Raw genomic sequence first — 21,398 nt, 5'->3', positions numbered from 1 at the left:
CATATAGTTGTACTCTATGAATTTTGTATGTATAACTTTCTTATGGATATTTCTTCAAAATCTACTGAGTGTCAGTTTTTAGCACACCAATTTTCTTGTCAATTTTTTTACATGATGAAGGTGTTGCTTCTAATATCCCAAAAAATCTACTTCTTTTCTTTCCCTGTTCTCTTTATTATACGTTTTAGGACGCGGATGAACAAATGATCCGTGATTATCTACATTTGCTTTTTAATGATAAAATATTTCCAAAAATGGTTCCCATTTTTATGGTTATCTAACAAGCAAAAACTTATAATGATATTAGAGATTTCCATAGCCATAATAGCACATTTAGCTTTGGAGATATAATTCCGAAGCTTTTTTAAAATGTTTATTACTCTGTATAAAATATACTAGCGTATAATATTTTTCATACGCGATTATTCGAAGAACTTGATAAACATGAATTAAAAAAAAGCAAAAGAACGAAAATAAACTGAAAAATAGACCAAAAGTCGATCAAAAAACCGATAAGATACACCAATATTTAGCATTTATTTTTGTTTCTTGTCATAAACAATAGCCATGGCCTTGTATCAAATTTTATTTTATTTAAAATTTAATCTATAAGAAAATTATTTTACCTTTTCGATAAGGATAACGGAGATACGAGAGGAGTCTCAAAATGCATCTTAAAAACTAAGAGAGCTATGAAAATGTTGTTAACGGCATCTTTAACTTCACACAAAAGTAGCACACTATCGTGAAATCCGCATCCCGTTAACGTTAAAAATAATAGAGATACTCCGCAAAACTTCCGAAAATGGGACACCTCGATCAGTCTTAAAAAGTAGTTTAAATATTCACGAAAGTGTTTATGAGCATGAAGTGGAAAGGGCTTCACAAGTCCATAAATTAAAATGAATTAAGTTTGGGTTGTTAATTATCCATTCAAAAAAATTGGACTCTCAACGGAAAATCGGTTGTATCTTTTATGTAAAGAAAATTATTTTTATTTTTTATATATTTTAATTTAATATATACGAGTAATTACGACCAAGTGTTAAAATAAAATTTTTATTTTAATACTTTTAGACATTACAAACATTATACATCTCTTTTTACGTATGGTTTCTTTTACTCGTAAATTTTTTATAAAAAAGCGTTATAATTTTATTATAATTGAATACGTATCTAAGAAGAGACATAGTGATGATAAAATAATGGTGAGTCGTAAATAAAAAGAACTGCTCTTACTGAACAAAATTAACCAGAAGTTCTTTTATATTTCGAAAAGAACAATCATTGGACTTCTCAAATACAAGAAATAAGTCGAAGCAACATCTAAAAAATTCTTAAATTAAATAAATATAACTCATATAAGTTTTAATCTGCCTAATTACTAACTACAGAAAAGCAAAATGGTAGAGAAGTATTTTGTTCTAAAATGATGACGAATTTTTCTTCACAAATCACTTATTTAAACAACTCTTTTACGGAAGAAAAAACTGTAATTTAAATGGTTATAGGTATCTAAAATGATTACAAACGGAAATTGCATAATTCATTGACAACCTACTAGATACGACAAGTTAATGCACCGCAGCTGTTGTAAAATAAACATGTTTTTATTAAAATAAAGATTTTTCTTATTATGTTTTACATTTTTTTGTATTTTATAATTTAAAGTTTAAATATATTTCACAACTAATAAGTAGTATTACGTAATTTGTGCACAATGAAATAGAATCCAGAAGTGCTTAGATATAAATATATTTACAATTAAATAATAAGACAAAAGTTCTAAGTTAAATTTTGTTCATTTTTAAAATCAGGCTTTTTAAAACAAGGCCTAAATAGACAGTATATGAAAATAGAGAATATCTTATTAAAAAAAGTTGATAGTTAATTATTGAAGATATATAACACTCTGTATATGTTTTAAGAACGATTAAAAAATATGAGAAAACCACTTTTAGTGTTTTAAACAACATTATTACCAGCTAAAAAAACATTGAATATCTTAAAGAGAAAAATATTTGTATATACATCTACTAATAAAAAAATTATATCAAATCAACGACTGAATTCGAAACTATGAATAACTGGTATCTATCCTCGACAAAAAAAACTCTGTATATGCAAAAAAGCAATAATATAAAACTTCGTTTTAAACTGAAAGGATTTATACTAAATTTTTTAGACCCTGTAGACTTCGAAAAAAGGCTCTAATAAAATACCCACCCTCTATATAGACTGTTTAAATGCCTGTTCTAATAGACTACCTGTAAAAAAAGAAAAAAATAGTGAAAGTTGAATTTGAAACTTATGTGAAGGCATTTTAATATAATACGTAAAACGATCATTCTCAAGGATTTTTCCTTTGATATAAGAGTTTTTTTTTTTAATGATACTAAAAGTCGGCTCTTGATCTTTTAAGTGTAGAAGGGACTAAAGTTTTTTTACAACGATTTTTTATGGTTTACTAAGTTCTAATTAACTAAAACAAGAATTTGTTAACCGAAACATATTTTACATCAGCTAAAACAAAAAAAATCAACGCGTTCTTTTAAATAATCTCGTGTTCTACTTCACGTTCTCACTTTATGTAAGGTATGATATATTATCTATTCATTAAAAAATATTACTTTCAGGTACCAACATTAAAAGTCCAGCATTTATTACGGTTCCTTCTTCAAAGGGTACGTATTTCATCAGCGCTGCCTTCATTTAGTTAGTCAATTACTTTTTTGTTTTAATTTAGCTAGTACCGGTTATATCCAAATTGTTCCTACAAGCACACGAATGGTACGTCCGCTGGGTTCGATTTCTAGTAAGTATATTTAGGAAAATTGAATATTATGATTTAGTTACTATTAAAACGTTTATAGTTAATTAAAAAAGATTGCTTATACATTTATTTATAATTATTATGAATTTTTAGCTACAAATTCCACAAAGCCAACAGGAGCCTCTCCTCTCAGAACACAACTCCAGCAGAGAGATTTACAAATGAAGCACGAATGGTTTGAAAAAACCGTGAGAGCTGCTGCCAGGGTAAACTCGAATCTGTCCTATACTTTAACACAATTAAACAGGTAAGAGTTTTTATAAAATAATGGTGTTTTTTTTAATAAAATACGTAACTTATTTTCCAAATAAAAACCTGGCTAGTATTTATCATGTAGGGTGGGAATGATCTAAAAATTATCAAACATATTAAGAAGTAGAGCTTCTGATCTGAATTAAAAATCTTAAAATGTTTTTTTTAATTCAATAATTTTAATAATAATAAATATTTATTTATATCATATTATAAATATATAAATATGTATGATTTAAAAAATCGTTATTTTCTTTAATTTATTTTGTTTTGATCTGCAGTAACTTAGTAAAAAGTTGCTTAGTTCGGACACTTTTTATTGTTTTTTACTCTGTAGAGATCTTGCAAATTCAAAATGTTATGGAACACTGAAAACTATGTATATGGATAAAACTATACTTTCTATATAACTCTTTAGCTCTCTCATTGGTATTACTTTATTACTAACTATAGTTAACTTTTTGATAAAGAATTAGCTCCACATATTTGGCATCATTGATTCTGGCCAAGAATGATTAGTTGTTTATATTTAGATGCATTTCCATATTTAGAATATTTTTTGTTTGGAGAAGTAGTAGATGGTTCTCCATTTTGTGAACTAACAGAGATTATTTCGTCAGATCATTATCTATTGTTTCTTTAAGTATTTTGATACAAATATTGTGTCATCTTCAAATGTAAAACTACGCTCTTTTAATCCCAGCTGCATTAAGGAGCCCATTGTTAGTTTAATTTTACTAGAATTTTAATTACCTTTGAAAAAGTGCCAAAAAACGCCAAAAAACTGTCTGTAATTTTAATCATTACTTCTATCATCTGATGAGGGCTTAGAAGGGCCATAGAAAATATATATACAATCAATAACATTGAACTGACCGATTGGAATTTACCGAATTATAAGTTATGACAAAGTTTACTGAATAAAATACAAGTTGCTTCACTCGGCTCCACGCGCCGAATTACCTATTCATCGCCCCTCACTTCATTTGCCGGACGACGCTCCTACAATCGAATCTGTTGGGTTATAGTGAGTAGAGTTTAAATCGTTTTGATGTGCGAGTGTTTTATTACTAGTTGTACCGGGTGGACTGGCAAATTATTATAATCTATTATATTAAAATGTCGACTTATTGTTCGGTAGACAGTTGTTTTACAAAGCGTGGAAGTGGTTGAATGTTTTTTAGATGTCCGAAAAATGAAAATATATATATAAAATATATATTTATCTATATAATAAAATAAGAAATAAAGGTAACCAATTACATGCCAGGTTATAGTACCTCTCTTTCTTGAGAGGGTGTGTTGTGACCAAAATAACTTGCGCAGTTTCGTTTTCACATAAAATAAAATATGAAAGAAGGATTTTGGTCAACTTCTGATTTTATTCTTATATTATTTTGCTATATAAATGCATTATGGAACTTTTGTACATTTAACTCTTATTTTATTTTTATTTTATTTCTTATTTTACTTTATTTGTCTGTATAAATCCAGCTTAAGAGACTACATTGTTTACATTTTAAAATGGCAAAATATATTTTCCTCTCAATCTTTTGTCCTTCTTTTACAATATTGCACTTTTGCCAGAGCTATTTATCCGCTTTTTTAAGTATTAAAAATGTAATACCTTTTAAAGGTTATTTGAGTCGGAAACATAACTGAGCTTATAAGGAAAAAAACTAATCGAAAATTAATAAAATTCATAGAAAAATCGACTTAATTTAAAAGCAAAAATATTAATAAAAGCAGCAGTCAAAACAAAAATATCTTGGAGCATTAAAAAATTTCGTCAAGTCGGCAACGTTGCGCTACAGTATTACGCACGTTTTACTATTTTTCAAGTTCTGTCAAAAATTATGAATGAATGAATCCCGAGCGATGTTGCCAAGGAATTAAAACAAATAAACGCTTTAAATTATTGAGTCTAAGGGCGTATTTTGTGTTTAGAGTGTGTTTTATCAGTTTTTTGTTGTTTTCGTACTTTTTTGGAGAAAATTAATGACAAAATAAACGATCATGGTGCACGATTCTTGTGTAGTAAAGAGAGTAGAGCATTAAAATTTAACGTTTCATCGGTAAGTTTATTTGTTTACGTTTAAACAGCAAAAGACTTGTATTTTTACCACCAGCGTCGTCACATGAAAAATATTAAGGTTAATTAATTATGTAATGACATTTTTCGCCTCTATTTAAAATTGCACAAGAACGACGAAAACAATACGTATATATATAAAAAATTATTTGTACAGTACATAATCCTAACCCGATTTGTGAGAAAGGGAAAATGAAAATTACAAATTTGTCGATTATTATAATATTATTTGCACTAGTACATAAGCTCTACCCCACTGGCAACAAACCAAACAAAAATTAGTTGAAAATATGCATTGTTGCCAAGGGGTACTAACAACACTTTCTCCATCCTTTTCTCTCTCACTACTAATTTTAAAACAATAAAATTCCACATTTTTGGGCTGGTCATGAATGAAACATTACGTTTATTACTTATAATGTCTTTGGTAATCAGTACCTAATTATTAACAAAAAAAAATTAACCATTTAGTTCTTAAATTACGTAAACTTTGATAATGTAAAATTTATTTAGTTTGGTGGCTATAAAAACAAATAATTTATAGTATTATCAATTTACATATTTTTCCCAAGTAGGTACATTAAATAATAATTTTAACTCGTAAAATAATAGCTATTTTTTACCATAATTCCCCTTTACATTTTTTGCTGGTTCCCGTCGGCGAGGAGCTCGGCGGCCTGCCTTTGAGATCGAAAGATAAAAGGTTTTTCGCCGAGTGAAGCAACTTGTACTTTATTCAGTAAACTTTGGTGATGATGTCCAATAGACTTAATTTTTTGACCTATAAATGAAAAATTAATTGGTTTACAATGTCAAGTAGATCTGAATAATAATTAATATCATTTAATCGTAAGTTGTTTATTGTATGTGCTGTTTGTTTATTTTGTTAAAAAAATAGTTGTTGACAATCGGTCTAAGGTCAGATATGGTTTTTATTTTTTCATTACATAATAAATTATAGACAACGTATCATTTGTTGTTCTTGTGGTATTACATGAGTTAACAATACTGACTGCACTTTTCATGCTTTTCTCTTGTAGATTTAAAAAAACTTAATAAATTTACATTAATATCGCCCAGTAATTAAGTTCTTCATGTTTTGCTGAGTAAAGATCCTCGAATATTTCAAACTGAATGTCAGTCGTGGATAGTCAACCTCAGGCGTTTTCTATTTTGGGTTCTTTGATATTTGTAGTTTTCCCCTTTTCCTTTTAAGCAGGAATGTACTACATTAAAATTTTCTATGTTGAAAAAGCAGATCTCATTTTTTGTCAATCAAGTTTATTTTAAACCTAATATATTTAAGTTTAAAAAGCATTGAGTTACATGAAGCTCACCAAATCTATTTTGCATACTTTGTATATTAAGACTATTGTCATTGACTAGAATAGCCTTACTATTATTTTAAAAATATATTTTAATTTTGAAGATCTATTGCCACCTCTGCCCAATCTAAAATCTTTATATTCTTTACATTACCCGGAAGCACGATATTGATAATCTTTACTACTTATTTCGCAACTTCTATGCCTTCTGAGGCCGAATACTTTTATTGAGAATGTTGTAATATTTTTTTCAGAACTTTTGTATAATTGCAGTTCTTTTCAATTAATATCTTCATAATATCAGTTATTATTCTGTGATTTCATCCTCGTCATCCCTTTTTTTATTGCTTACTCTTGGATTTGAGGTATAATGAAGAGGAAAAAAGAATATGCTCTTGAAAGGTACTCGGTGAATAACTAGTAACTAGGACCCGAAAGGACAACAACAGAGACAAACTGAGAATGATTATTTATAAAGTTTCGAATGAGGGACCGCGCAGTGCGTCGATACGTGGACAAAAATAAAAAACATAATACATATATAAACAAAAATAAATGATCTTTTTATCAAGAATGCATACCAATATGATAAAAAAATGCCAAACAATTGTATGCCCGTCACCACCAGAGTTACAAATATTTATGAAAATTCGGAGTTAAAAATACTTTAAATTGAGGCCATTAGATAATCTTAAATTCTGGTTGTTTAGTTTGCATTTTACAGTGGAGTAAAAGGTTTTTTAAAAAATCATTGACATGTGTGAAAAATGCTTTGGTATGTACTTTATATAAATCATAACTTTAAACTAATTACTTAAGTAACTGATTATATTTAAAATTTTTAAAAACCTATCTTTTTATTATCAAATTTAAAAGACATTTTCTCAAAAACGTAAAAATTTAACAGCAAAAGATATATTGATTTAGGCTGTTTGAAGTTACACTCGTCACTTTTTGCTTTTGCGCAGATCTGCGCTAAGATTTTTTTTAAATATGTTAGTGTCTGGAGTACCTCTGAAAAATTATACCTTATTTGAAGTCTAGCAACTATTTAAAAAAGATCAGGTCGAACTTACAATTTGTGAAAAAATAGTAGAGTTTTTTGGCAAGGCAGAACCCTCTACTGATTTTCTTGAGACCTGTAAAAATGCTGCCAAATTTTTTTGCCTAATAATGAATAGATATTGACAAGCATGTCAAAGGAAAAACGAAAAAGGAAAATCTATTTGTGGGATGTTTTGCTGGATTTTCAATGTCAAGAAGTATCTCGAGTATGACCTCAATCGAGTCGCGGTCGTCCTTTAAAGTCCTTTGAAGAATGTTCTCAAAAAACAAAAATAAGGCGGGTCGAAGAGTTAGTAACTTCTTAGAGTTTCGAGGAGTTATGTTTTGTAACGGAAGAATCCGCGAGAATTTTCGGTATCAAGAAAAGCGATTAAAGCTGAGAAAACAATCCGTACTGAAGAGGCTTTACCTTTATATGTCTGTCTATAAAGCTAAAGCCTCTCTAATAAAGCATATAATTTTGCGGTGTGCGGTTAATTCTATACATAAAAATTGATATATTATTTGTTAAACACCTTGTAACTCTAAAATTCCTTGATGAAATAAAATATTGTTTTGCTGGTGTATAAAACTATATATGTTCTTTCAAAAACCTATTTAAATGTTTTATCAGACCGGTTAAAAAATATGTATATATTTTGTCCCGTATCCTCATATACTCGACGTACTGTGCACCGTGTCCAATTTGGGTTACTGCAGGGTATCTCGGTTATTTTGAAAGATAGAAATTTGAGGTTTCCGCAAACCTGTGCCACTATTTTGTAAAACTGATAATAATGCAAACAGAATAAAGTTAACTCGTTCTGCATCTGAGATTCGGGGTGCTTTGCATAGTTTTAAGTAGAATTCGTTGGCATCATCTGCTTCAAAAAAAAAAGATTAAAGAAGAGTTATGATCCCAATTTGGTATTTTTTAATTGAAACACCCTATATTTTTTAATGTCAATTACTTTATCTATTTTTCGCTTTAAAATGTATATCTTTTTATATTCTTTTTAACATTTTCCTTCAATTCCTCAGAAAATCAATTTTGTCCTTCACTGTTAACGTACTCACATATTTTCCAAAGTAAAGACTGTAATCATTTTTTTATAATTTAACTAAAATGTTTAAATAAAACAAATAGGGCTTAGGAATTAGTAATTTATGTGAAGCTATTAAGTAACTCTGACAAGTTTAGATAAGGTTAGATTTATATTTAATTCTGTTAGTACTAAAATGCTTTTGTTTTTCAAGTTTCAAAATTCTATTGCATTTTTAGGCAACAATCTCAAGCAAGTAGTGTAGAAGCTTTAGCCATGGTGCATAATAAGTTACAAGAAGTCCTAAGTACTTCCATAAACTCTTTAATACAGATAAGGAAGAATCTAAGGACGGAATTTATAGCAGGTTGGTTGATAAGGTGATCTATTTGATTTGCGACTGCTTATGTGGAGTTGTTTTTCTAGGAATCAAAAATGTTAAGTTCCCTCCAAAACCAGTTCCGCCACTAGCTGCCAAACCAATCGTTGTCAAGGATGATGATGATGTTATTTTTGTCAATACTACAAATTCGGGACCTAGTAAAACCCAGCCGCCACCTGTAAGAAATGAATGCCAATATTTCACGCTGGCTATTATTTCTATAATATCGCATCTATATTTTAGCTAATAATTTCAAAAACAGTAAGTCTGACGAAAATAAACTCGTCTAACAGTGTCACCAATCCATTCGCACACCCAAAGCCCAGTACCTCTGGTACAAAAGCAACTAGTATAGTAAACAAAATTGTGACACCAACCACGAAGACTGCTTCCGTTGCTACAGTTTCGTCTGCTACTCCAGTTAAGGGTGGAGGGTTTTTAAAGGTATGTATGTTAATTGTTATCAATTTGTGTCAATCTCATATTAGGCTAATGTCCAAGTAATCAACATGGACGACATTTCTGATCACTGTTTGGTTTACACCGAATTAAAGTTGCAAAAAACACGCCCTCGAGATTATTCCAATTTGTTTTTTGTGGATTTTCTTAATGACATTTTTAGCATAAATTGGTAAGATATATTTAATCTGTCTGATGTGGATGAAATGGTTTCCTTTTTTCAGCAAAATGTGACTGATGTGTTTAATGCACCCTTTAAAACTTCGAGATTCACCATGGCCAGAGCCCCTTGGATGACTGATAATATATACGTTTCATGATAAAATTGCTACAAAAAGCGCTTAAAAAGTACAAAAAATTAAAAACTGAAAACTCCTTTAATGAATATAAGCAAATTAGAAATATGATAACAAGCACAGTTTGAAATTTTAAAAAAATCTTTTCTAAATTATAAATTTAAAGAGGATCCGGCCTCATTTTAGAAAACTTTAAAGTGTCTTAATATAACACCTAAAAATTCAAAGTTACTAGCTCACTCCAATACTGTTATCGGTGCTGTACAATTTAATTCTTTTTTTATTAATAGTATTTCGAAAACTAATTCATTACCTCTTAATAATGAAATAAATACCAAATATATTAATAAAGTACACCCTAATTTTGAGAACAAGTTTAAGTTTAGGGAGATGATTGAAAGTGATATTGAGAATATAATATCCAATATAAAGTCTGTCTCCATTGGGTCTGATGCTATTGGCATTAAGATGATTTTTTTTTAGTCCCTTACTTTACTCCTTATATCACACACATCATCAATCTTTCGTTATCCAGATTTCCCAGCGAATGGACAAAGGCGGATTTATTACCCATTCCTAAAGTAAATAGCCCTGCTGAGCTCTCACATTACCGTCCTATAAGCATCCTACCTACCCTTTCCAAAATACTAAAAAAAGCCATGCACCGGCAATTAAAATCGTTTTTTATAAATAATAGAATTATTCCTGATAGCCAGTCTGGGTTCAGATCCCGGCATGGTACGGAAACAGCACTATTGCATGTATGCGATGATATTCTTCGCGCTATGGATAATAAAAAAGGTACTGCAATGATGCTGTTAGACTATAGTAAAGCATTTGATACTCTTGATCATTCTATTTTGCTTGCCAAATTAAAATATTTTGGCCTACACGACTCAGCTTTGTATCTTCTTTGTGATTAATAGAGTGCATGCGAGTACGTCTCGGCTCAGCATTTTCGCAATATGTAGTTATTAGTCAGGAACTTCCGCAGGGTAGTATTCTGGGACCCCTTTTGTTTTTTTAGTTTACACGTCTGATTTTCTTGAGTTTCTTAAAACATGCAAGTCACATCAATACGCGGATGATGTTTAACTTTATCACTCATTTTCAATTAATCAAATTAATAGCGCCATAGGGAATATAAATTCTGATCTTGATGCTATTGTGCAGGTGTCTAGTTTCCATAAGCTGGCTCTTAATGCTGCTAAGTCAAAACTATTGGTTTTCGGGATTTCTGTGTGGAATGATATGGGCGTGAATCTCTCCATCTAGGGGGTTAGTTTGCAGCCGACTAGCTGCGAAAAAAGCTTAGGTTTATTTATCGATAATAAACTTAATTTTGAAGAATAAATCATGTAAATATAAAATCATGTTTCTAATATTTTACGAAAAGCTTACTATAAACTAAAAGTCTTGTACATGTATAAAGATATTTTATCAATTTACATTAAGTTAAAATTGATAAACTCAATCATTAGTCCTCTCAGTAATCAGTTATGGAGGCGTTTTATTGTGACCAGCCCTTGCTCAAAGAGATAAATATAGCTTGCAAAAATTACAAAATGCTTGCCTAAAATTTAGTTATTGTAAGCAAAAATATGACCATGTAACACCATTATTTATCGAATCTCAATGGCTAAGGCTGGAAGAACGATTCAAAGTTTATATGTTCTTATTTATGAAACTGTCCACAATAGAGTCCCCAGGTACTTGTATGAGAAGCTGGTAAGCTGCAGTAGCATTCATGGTCGTGATATGCGTAATTTTAAAAATGTTTGTGTCCCAAAGCATAGAAATACCAAATTTCAAGCCTCATTTAGCCATCCGGTGTTAAAATCTATAATGCGTTGCCTCATGATCTGAAGTGTAAGCACTCACTCGCTTCATTCAAAAAATCTGCCAAACTTTTTAGTTAACTATATTACTTGATTAAATGTATGATATGATTATGTCTGTGTAGGATCATGTTGTTTTTATAAGCTTAATTATAGTTAGTAATTTATAGTTTGAACCTATATATAGATATTATTTTGAAGTACTATTTTTAAGTGTGCGGTTAAGCTACGTTTCTACCGGAGAAACATGAAGGAACTATTGTGTTTCTGTTGCTCGTTGCTTAAAAATGTTTCCCAAAGTTCCTAAGTGTTTCTTCTTGTTTCGATAAAAAATGTTGCATGTTTGCGATTGTTGGTGGTTTCCAGTTTTAGCGGTAAACTTCAAAAGAAATTCGGTAACAACAGGGAACAGAAACATATTGTTGTCTGAGTGGAAACAGATACTGCAACTTGTAGTAACTTGTTTTTGTCTAGTGCTGCTCGACGGCGAATGTCGAATAATTTATAGTCGGTCGGACGTGTGAAATAAATAGAAAAATGCCGTTCATGTGGACAAATGAGTTAATGCTTGAATTAATCGAAAACTATAAGCTTTGTGAGTGTTTATGGAATAAAAAGCACGCCCAGTATAAATGTAGAAATACGAAACACGATGCTTGGACAACATTGGCAGAAAAAACAGGCTCAAATATAGAAGAAGTGAAAAGAAAAATGAAAAATATTATTGCACAATTCTATAGAAAAAGAAAAAAATATCGTACTTTAAAAAAGTCGGGAGCCGGCGCCATTTTTATTTCAAAGTGGTTTGCTTATGAAGTCTTGTTATTTCTTACGGGCAGGAACAAAGTTAGAAAATGTACTAAAAAAGGAATAACTACGAGTGAGGTACGTATTTTTTTTTATTTGTAATTTTTATACAAAGTTAAAAATTATTTTGCCATGGAACCATTCCTTCGAGTGACATAAAATATTGAGCAGATTCATCTCGAACTTGTTTAGCTTCCAACGTTGAATTACGTGCTTGTTTTTGCAGTGATGCAAACATATTGTTGTTTATTTCTTTTCTCCAAGAACCTGGGATAATTTTGCCCGTATCTTTGTCTTCAGAATCAAAGGTGCCAGGTGAGTATGATTTTTGGGAATGTAAACTGCTTCTCAGAAAATTATGGAGATATACACATGCAGCAACAACTAATTCAACTCTCTCTGGTTCAAGTAGCATGGGTTTTCTTAATACCCTGAACCTGGCAGACATAATTCCAAAAACGTTCTCAGAAATACGCCTAGCGCGTGATAAGCGGTAATTAAAAATTCGTTTTGAGGAACCTTTTTTTTGAGTGCCAGGGTAAGCTTTCAATAAGTTTGGTGATAGGGGAAAAGCCTCATCTCCTAGAAAAACAAACGGAACAGCTTTGGTCCTTCCTGGCAATGGTTCTAATTCAGGCAAATTGAGCGTGTTTTCATATAACATTTTTTTGAAACGAGTACTGTCAAACACTCCACCGTCGGATATACGACCTTGGCTGCCCACATTAAGATACATCACCTCATAATTTGCGTTGGCCAGAATAAATAACACTACCTGAAGAAGGACTTGTAATTATAAAATTTACTGCCACTATGTTTTGGTGTTTGTATCATAATGTGTTTGCCATCCATAATCCCGGCACATTTAGGAAAATTCCAAAGATTAGCGAATTGATGTCCCGGAATAAGCCACTCCTCTCTACTATGAGGCATCTGAATAATAAAAAACTCGGTAAATTTGTTTACCCAAAACTTCTCTTGCTATAAATATAATTTATATTTCATATTTATTTAGCTTTGGTTAGTTAAGACAAAGTACTACAAATTAGACATTTCCATTTAATATTTTTATGTTTAAGGGGGTAACTTTTAATTTTCAGACTGAAGATGATGGGTCAGGCAGCAGTACAACGGACAGTGGGGAAGTTAAATCGCAAAATTCCAATATAGCAGACGAGGCAGATGAATTAAACGATTCTTTTTTGATTGTTGGAGAGGCGAACAATGACGTCGACAATCAGAACAAAACCGTTGCTGTTATTACTGAAACATCTACAAAGCCTTCCACAAGCAGCACTAAAAAAAGTAAACAGGGAACTAAGCTCTTTAAAAGTCCAAAAACACTAAAATGTAAGAAAAGACAAGCTGAGGTGGAAACTGACGAACGACAGGAAGAGGCATATCTAGTGCTGAAGCAGCTACAAATTAAAAAGCCACGTAATCGTTTTCAAATTTTCGGCGACTTAGTTGCCTGTAAAATCGAAAATCTTCAAAATGAAAACGCTAAAAACACGGTAGAGCAAATCTGTAATATTTTGTATGAAGCGTCTATGGGTAAATATAATCGGCCATTTCCATGGTATCAAGGTTGGCATACATCTTCGGCCAATAACAACACAGCAAGATATTATTCAGATAACCAGAACTATTACTCATCCAGTTCCAATGCTTCTGTTACACCAGCCTCAACAATACACACACCTATGCAATCGCCAAATAGCTCATATGAAACTAACTATCTTCCCCAAACAGAGACAAACAACACGACACTCTCAAAAGAAAAGCAGCCTTGTAGTAATCTTCAAGAATCATCCATATCTGATGCGATACGTCTGGCAATGTCAGATGCAGGACTTGATGTACATTACTGATGCAACATTATTTGTAAAATAGAATACCTCTTTAATTTTCTAATGAAATTTTTGTTCTTTTTTATTTAAAATTTAATATCCTCGTTAATTTTTTTCTCACAATTCAAAAAGTTTTTATTAAAATGCCTACTCATTACATTATGTCATTTGATTGAAAAGCTGTGTATTTACCGAGGTATCTACTTACCTTAAGTTTATGCTTCAGAACTTCAGCGATTACTCGACATACTTCTGGTATAATTCTACTAATTGATGGTATTGACATTTTTAACCAGTACATCAAGGAATGGTAAGAATCGCCTGTTGCAAGAAATCGCAGTGTGAGCAGCAATCGTTCCATTGGTGAAATGGCTTGTCTATAATTGGTATCTTCTTTCTGTATTTTTGGGACAACTTGACATAATAACCATTCAAAGGTGCTGGACATTCGTAAAAAATTTTTGACACTACCATTATTTATATTATTTCCTATGTGTAGATCGTCTTTTTTAATGCATTGAGTAGGTGCATGCCACCATATTCACTTCTATCACAGAGACTTGGTTTCACCCAATATTTGTGCTTTCTTTTTTGCCGACAACACTATATAGGCCGCTGCTGCTGCAGCTATTTCATCATCTTGATCCATGTTTGTCAACCGCGGTGGAAGCACTAAGTTGCTCTCTTTCAGTTACCAGAAACCGCCAGAATCGAAAAGTTCTATCAGTGGAAACAAAAAGTTTACATTTGTTGCTAATAAGTTCCTAAATTCACAAACAAGAAGAAACACAAGGCAACAAAAATGTTGCTATTTGTTCCTCCGGTGGAAACGTAGCTTTAGATAGAGTAGTCATAGGCTAGATCTCGCCGCATTTATAATTGTTATTGTATTTTTTTATTTCCGTAATATAAAGCCATATTTATTTATTTATTATTATATGGAGTCAAAGAAGAAAGTAGTTACATATATGTAAAACAGCAAAAATACCTATGACAAAATAAACAAACATTGGATTATATTATTCTTCTGTGATGTTGCCCCATATAATGTTTTTTTGTTAAGGATATTTCCAAAAAAATGTACCACAAAATTTTAAATATCAAACAGGGTGCCCCCCCCCAAAAGGTCTTTATAAAATCTTCCGACATTCCTGAGATCAAAATAGGCCGATTTAAAGCAACTTACCGTAGTCCAAAATTGCTTTGATTCCGACCTACAGGTGAAGTTATTAAAAAATTAAAATGTATTTTTTTTTTAATTTATGAAACTGTTTTAACGCATTACTTTAGAAATTTGTCTTTAGGTTTTTTTTTGGGATGCGAAACCCGAATATGCACATCCTTTAACTGTGACCTTCAGCTGGCGCTTCACACTGCACTATGGTTTAAAATGTCCATAACTTTTTTCTCAGTGTAGTTCCTTACTTTTTTGTTAAAAAATAATTTCATCAATAATAAACAAAAAAGGCTCTTTTGTTAAACCCGCTAAAGTTAGTCGTTTTTATGATAATTCAGTTTATAGACATTTGGTGTCGCAAATATAAAAAGTTAGTTTTATTTAAGCACGAAATTAATTTATGAAGCAATACGAATTTGATAGAAATTGTTCAAAAAGTTCCCCTTTTTCATGAATACAAACATTCACAGACCTAAGAAAATTGAAACTAACTTCCTGCATAACTTTTGCATCAGCTCGAAGATTATTTGTTATTTATTTACTGTGCGGGTTCCTTTTTGATGGATTAACAGTTTTTAATGAATTTTGAGAGTAGTCGCATTTAATACCTACCTAAGAAAATATTATTCAAACATTTAAATTTTTATTGCTTTCTTCTATTTGTCAAGCCGGGTGTACAGTATACCAATGAATAATATACCGATATATTACTAGTTTTGATACTGATCAGTAAGCATTGTGTATTAGAATACCACTTGGTGCTATTTCCTGCTTGTATGTCATTGTAATGGGTGTAATGTGTATGAACATTTTGTTGAGAAAATTGACGCAATCCTTGTAGGTAATTGTAATAGTAATCTTGCAACATACAATTCACCATTATCGGCGACTTTAATATTACTATTTATGTAAACCCTATATGCGGCAGCGACTGTTTAAATGTTCTCAGTCATTTATTTCTTTTAACAATTTATTCTACGTAAACCAAATCAGAAACAGTAATGGTGTACTTCTAAATCTTGTTATTGCATCTTTTGATGATGTTGGGGTTGATGGCGTTAAAAATTCTTTGATTCCCGTTGATTCTCATCATTCGTGTATTCCTTAAAGGTAAAGAACGTTCTAGACATTGCAAGGCTACCTCAATTACCAAATTCAACTTTGGAAATGCTAACTTTTTACTGATGTATATAATATCTTTGTCTCCCAGAATTGGGAACAACTTGAGGTATCTACTGATGTTAATATTATCACTGAGGCTTTTTATTCTATACTTAATCACATTTTTGACAAATAAGTACCTATTCAAAAAAATAGAAAATACCCAGTGTGGTTTACAACTGAGATTATCAGACTTATTAAGCTTAAGTATAAACTTTATCTTAAATCAAGAAAATCCAGATCTTTCTACTGGAAACTTGACCAACTACCCAAGAGATGTAGAATCTGCCTTACGAACAAATTCCAGAATGTTTTGGTCCTTTGTGAAATCCTTGAGAGATTCGGCGGATATCATGGAGGAAATGACATTTGGGAGCAGGATTTATTCAAGTTCTCGAGATGTTACAGATGGGTTCGCGAATTTCTTCCGTGTATATTAATGATAACGATTTAAAATGCTTGCCTTTTAAATCCATGTCCTTTTTTTGTGGTCCACTGGTCGCTGAAGATCAGATTATAAAGGCCATCAATAAAATTAACAAGGAAACAGGCCTATTGATCCAGATAGCATTCCAGCTTATGTGTTGAAGGGTTGCTGTGATCATTTGTTGAAGCCGCTATGATATCTATTTAATATTATTCTCCAAACTTCAATTTATCCAGATGTGTGGTGGAAAATTACCAAAATAATTCCTATATACAAATCTGGCTTTATAGATGAAATTAAGAGCTATCGCCCATTACTATTATGAGCTCTATTTCTAAAGTCTTGGAATTATCTTTGAGCTCCTATATGAGGTCTCATTTTAGCATACAGGCCATCTGAACATTAATAAAATGCGAATATTCAAATAGCTCAATAACTATTAGAGTTGGAAAATTATATATATTTGCAAATAATAAACAGTTATTATTTAATTTCTGAAAATATAATTATCCAATTGTTACCCCTAAAAAATATTAAAGAAAAATAAAATTTTCGGATCTGACTTAAGAAAAGGTAAATGGTCCTTTTCGGTTAAATGGCATTGGAAAGACAAATCAGAACGCTGATCAAATATATTTTTTTGAGAATTAAGAACCGTTTAAAGTTCATGTGATATAAAAATAATTTTCCAGAAATCTTAATAATACATTATACGCTCATTAACTATATTCTAAATAAGACCAAATTTCATCAAAATCCTAACAATGGCAAAAAGCTGGTGATAGTAACGTGACCTTAAAACTCAATATTTGTCCTTAATCATCAACTCTAAATACGGAACCTGGATTCCAGTCCATCGGACTTTTTAGATACGAAAATGTTTGCATAGGTCAAATGTGTTAAAATGTATTCATTTTACTTTAAATTAGCTCCAAAGGCAAATATTTAAACAAATGGGACTAAAAGCAATTTTATTGCCGTTAGACATAAAAACCCGTAAAAGATACAATTTCATAGTTAAATTATGGAGTTGCTTAATTTGATGCTTATTTAAATGGGATTTATTTTGTGATATTGGAGTCGCTGCAAAAATTTTACGACAAAATATTTCTGAAGAAAATGCTTGTAGCCTAAAAAGTATAAGAAACGAGTAATAAACGCAGTAGTTGTTTTTTATATCGCATATTGTATTTTTTATAGGTATGAAAAATATAACATACAGTTAAATAAAACAAGGACGTGTGAGTTTAAAATAGTTTTATTATAAAATAAGAGGAATATTATAGCATTCTTTACTTTTTAAACGTAAACTAATGGAATTTGATATGCAGTTAATTGACATCAACGTGCATTTTTTAACTCTAATAAGTTGGAGGTATTGCTGCCAGTGTAATTGTCTTTCGTTAGCGTTATGAGTTTACGAAAGTTGTAGAATATTTTCTAAAACTTTCTGCAATTGCGGTATCCAGTACATGGCAAAATTCCAGTACTTCCTATTGCTTATCGACATTGATCTTTTTGCCTTAAATGGAAATAATTCTCTGAATCGATGCAACCAACCACTAGATGAAAGGATTTTTGATTTTCAATTTGTGTTCAAGTGTGAACAATATTTGCCTTCATTGCACACTGAGTTTTTCGGAGTTTTTTTTTTGAGGTGTAATGACTTTTTATTATTCTTTACTATATATCTTCTTTAAAATTTCTTTACATTTTGATATATTTACATTATAAATTAAACGGTCTGAGCAGCCGAAAAATATGAACCAAAATAATAAACCTCAACTATTTTCAGAAACTCAGAACATTAGATTTACAATATATTTCATCTGTTATATTTTTTCCAGGTGCGATCTTTCGTATCACTCCAATCAGTTCCATCAGAGTGTATTACGATACCTGATGACCCGACATCACCCATTAGTGAAAAAGAAGATCCTTTAAAAGTTCCAGATGATCCATTAGAAATTAACAATGGTAGGTTTAACATATTTACATTTTTTCAGAAAATAAGGCTTAGAATACAAAATGCCACGTGTACATAGTATTTGAAATAATTGGAAAATGTTTATTAATATAGATATACAAAATATGTATGGAAATTCTCGCCATAAACGCCATTTCTGGTTATTTTTCAAATCTTTCCTAACAAAAATGTGAAATGCAAAAAACCATATTTTGATTTAATGAAGTTCGTAAAAAAAAAATTACTATTATGGCAAGAGTTATTTACATTAGTTATATACAAAATAATAGCAGCTTTTCTATATATTTTTTAATTTCGGCAAATGCCTACCTTTGCGCTGTGGGCATGTAGCCACTACAATTACCGTAGTTTATACCATCTATACTTGAAACTAAGTCGGACACTCCAAATGTTTATGGCATTTTTTTAATACAACCTTTTGTAGGTGATTTGTTTATTTAGACATTTAAATTTCAAATTTTATTTTATTGAATAAAAATATTATTATTATCATTATCTATATGTTTATTTAATTTGATTTTATTTACCTTGATAACAGTTATAAAATTAATTATAGAAACATTGAATTAAGTTAGTTAGGGTATTGAAAATTTTAAAAATCGTCTCAACGATTAATAAATAGATAAAGCCTTAGCTCTTGGGTAAATAAAAAAATCTTTTATACCTCAAATAAATTATTGTATTTAAGAAGTACTGGACTTGGATTGAATTAAGTATAACGAAAGATATATGTAGTTATTTTCTTCTTTTTTTTATTAATTGAGCATATAAGATAGTATTTTCTAAATCGGTATTTATTTCAATAATGACATACCCAAGAATATAGGTAACTCATTATTAATATTATCTTTCAAAAACTAGAGGAAATGTACGAGAAATATATATATAATTATAAAATATAAACACGATAATGCTATTCAATATTCGGATGTTAAGTAGTAAGGGTTTAAGTAGTACTTATTTAGCCTTTTGCTTGTAACATAGACTATTGATGCGGTTAGAAGTTTGTAATTTCGTGAGATTAATGAGTATGCATATTATTTTATTTTAATTACTTGCCCATTTAATTATTTTTTATTCAGTTATTTTAATTGGATGAACGAGACTGTATTTTAATTGTTTAATATATTACCTCCTTGACTCTATCTATTAGACATTAAGTTTAAAAAAAAAACTGATTAAAACTGTATTTTTAGATATATCAACAGAATCAGGAAAACGGCGGACTTTTAAGAAGCAAAAACCTTCGTCGAAAGCTTCTAATTTAAGGACCAACTCACCGGTCCTCATACTCGATGACACTGAGCCCTTGGTTTACAATGTTACACAAAAGCCTTCGCGGGAAATTAAAAAGATGATGGAAGCCACCGTCGTGATTCAAAAATCGTTGGAGATTGAGAAATTATTGAAAAATGAAAAGAACTTGAAAAATTGAAAAATAATTGTAAATATTGTAAATGCATGAATGGAAAGAATGTATGTAAACTTCAAGCACGAGAGTATTCAGCTGGCCTGAAAATGAGTTTATATTTTCTTTGTTATTTAAAAATTTCATATTTGGGTCATTTTTAAAACCTAAAAATCTTCATAGAAGTTCACACATAAATTGATTCCTAGGTATAATTGATTGTACATACAATTTTGGGTGATACTATTTTATAAGTTAGTGAATCTAATAATTAAATGTAAAAAGTAGATGTTTTACGTTTATGTGACAACTTTTAGTACTCATTTTTTTATTGACATTACTGAAACTGAAATTTTGTTATTATTGTAATTTCAATATTTTGTATTTTTCCATAATTATCAATTTTGCAATTCCTTAAGTTGCCAAGCAATTATGCATATTGTACGAATTTTATAAGTTGTTCACTTTGCATAAGGGTTATAATTTAGTTTGTAATATTTTGAATAAAATATATAATATTCTAATGCAGTTTTAACGATACACAGTACACATATGGCTACTATAAAATGTGCATAATTTTTTTTCAAAATATTTAGGCAAGGAATGAAATAATGTCAAAACGGTCAATATTTTAATTTTTGAAACAAATGGATAAAAAGTATCAAATAATTCTTGGATACTAAATGAAATGGTTATCTATTTTGTTAGGTATTACATCACTATTTTGTATTACATTACTATTACACACCACCACTCCAGACGATTTTTTAAAATTCGCTCAAGAGTTTTATTAATACATGAGGACAAAGTTATTAGTCTGAATTCACCAGGTTTGCCTGGCTTATTAATTAAAACTATTGCTGACTTGGAAATAATATTTTCTCCATCAATAATAACACTATTAAAGGCTTTAATTAAAAATTGTTCGGCAGAATTAGGAAGATTTAGCAACATGCTGTATGTGATTTTGTCGGGACCAGGACTTGTATCTTTAGGTCTTTTAAGATGAAAGTTTAA

General features: G+C 30.4%; 1 protein-coding gene across 3 annotated transcripts in view; it reads left to right on the top strand.

Annotated features, from left to right (window-relative positions):
• Positions 1–20,905, top strand: part of LOC126738929 (uncharacterized) — a 50,235-nt gene extending 29,330 nt beyond the window's left edge. For all 3 annotated transcript variants that reach the window (XM_050444417.1, XM_050444416.1, XM_050444415.1), the window contains 8 exons: positions 2,637–2,684; positions 2,747–2,815; positions 2,927–3,080; positions 8,829–8,956; positions 9,016–9,149; positions 9,215–9,415; positions 18,834–18,963; positions 20,170–20,905. In XM_050444417.1, coding sequence (XP_050300374.1) covers positions 2,637–2,684; positions 2,747–2,815; positions 2,927–3,080; positions 8,829–8,956; positions 9,016–9,149; positions 9,215–9,415; positions 18,834–18,963; positions 20,170–20,408 — 1,103 coding nt within the window. In that variant the 3' untranslated portion in view covers positions 20,409–20,905. The remainder of the gene's footprint in view (positions 1–2,636; positions 2,685–2,746; positions 2,816–2,926; positions 3,081–8,828; positions 8,957–9,015; positions 9,150–9,214; positions 9,416–18,833; positions 18,964–20,169) is intronic.
• The last annotated feature ends 493 nt before the right edge of the window (positions 20,906–21,398 follow it).

This window comes from Anthonomus grandis, chromosome 7 (genome assembly GCF_022605725.1).
Source record: "Anthonomus grandis grandis chromosome 7, icAntGran1.3, whole genome shotgun sequence".
NCBI lineage: Eukaryota > Metazoa > Arthropoda > Insecta > Coleoptera > Curculionidae > Anthonomus > Anthonomus grandis.
The sequence above is the reverse complement of the archived record's forward strand: the minus strand, read 5'-3'. Positions and strand labels throughout refer to the sequence as shown.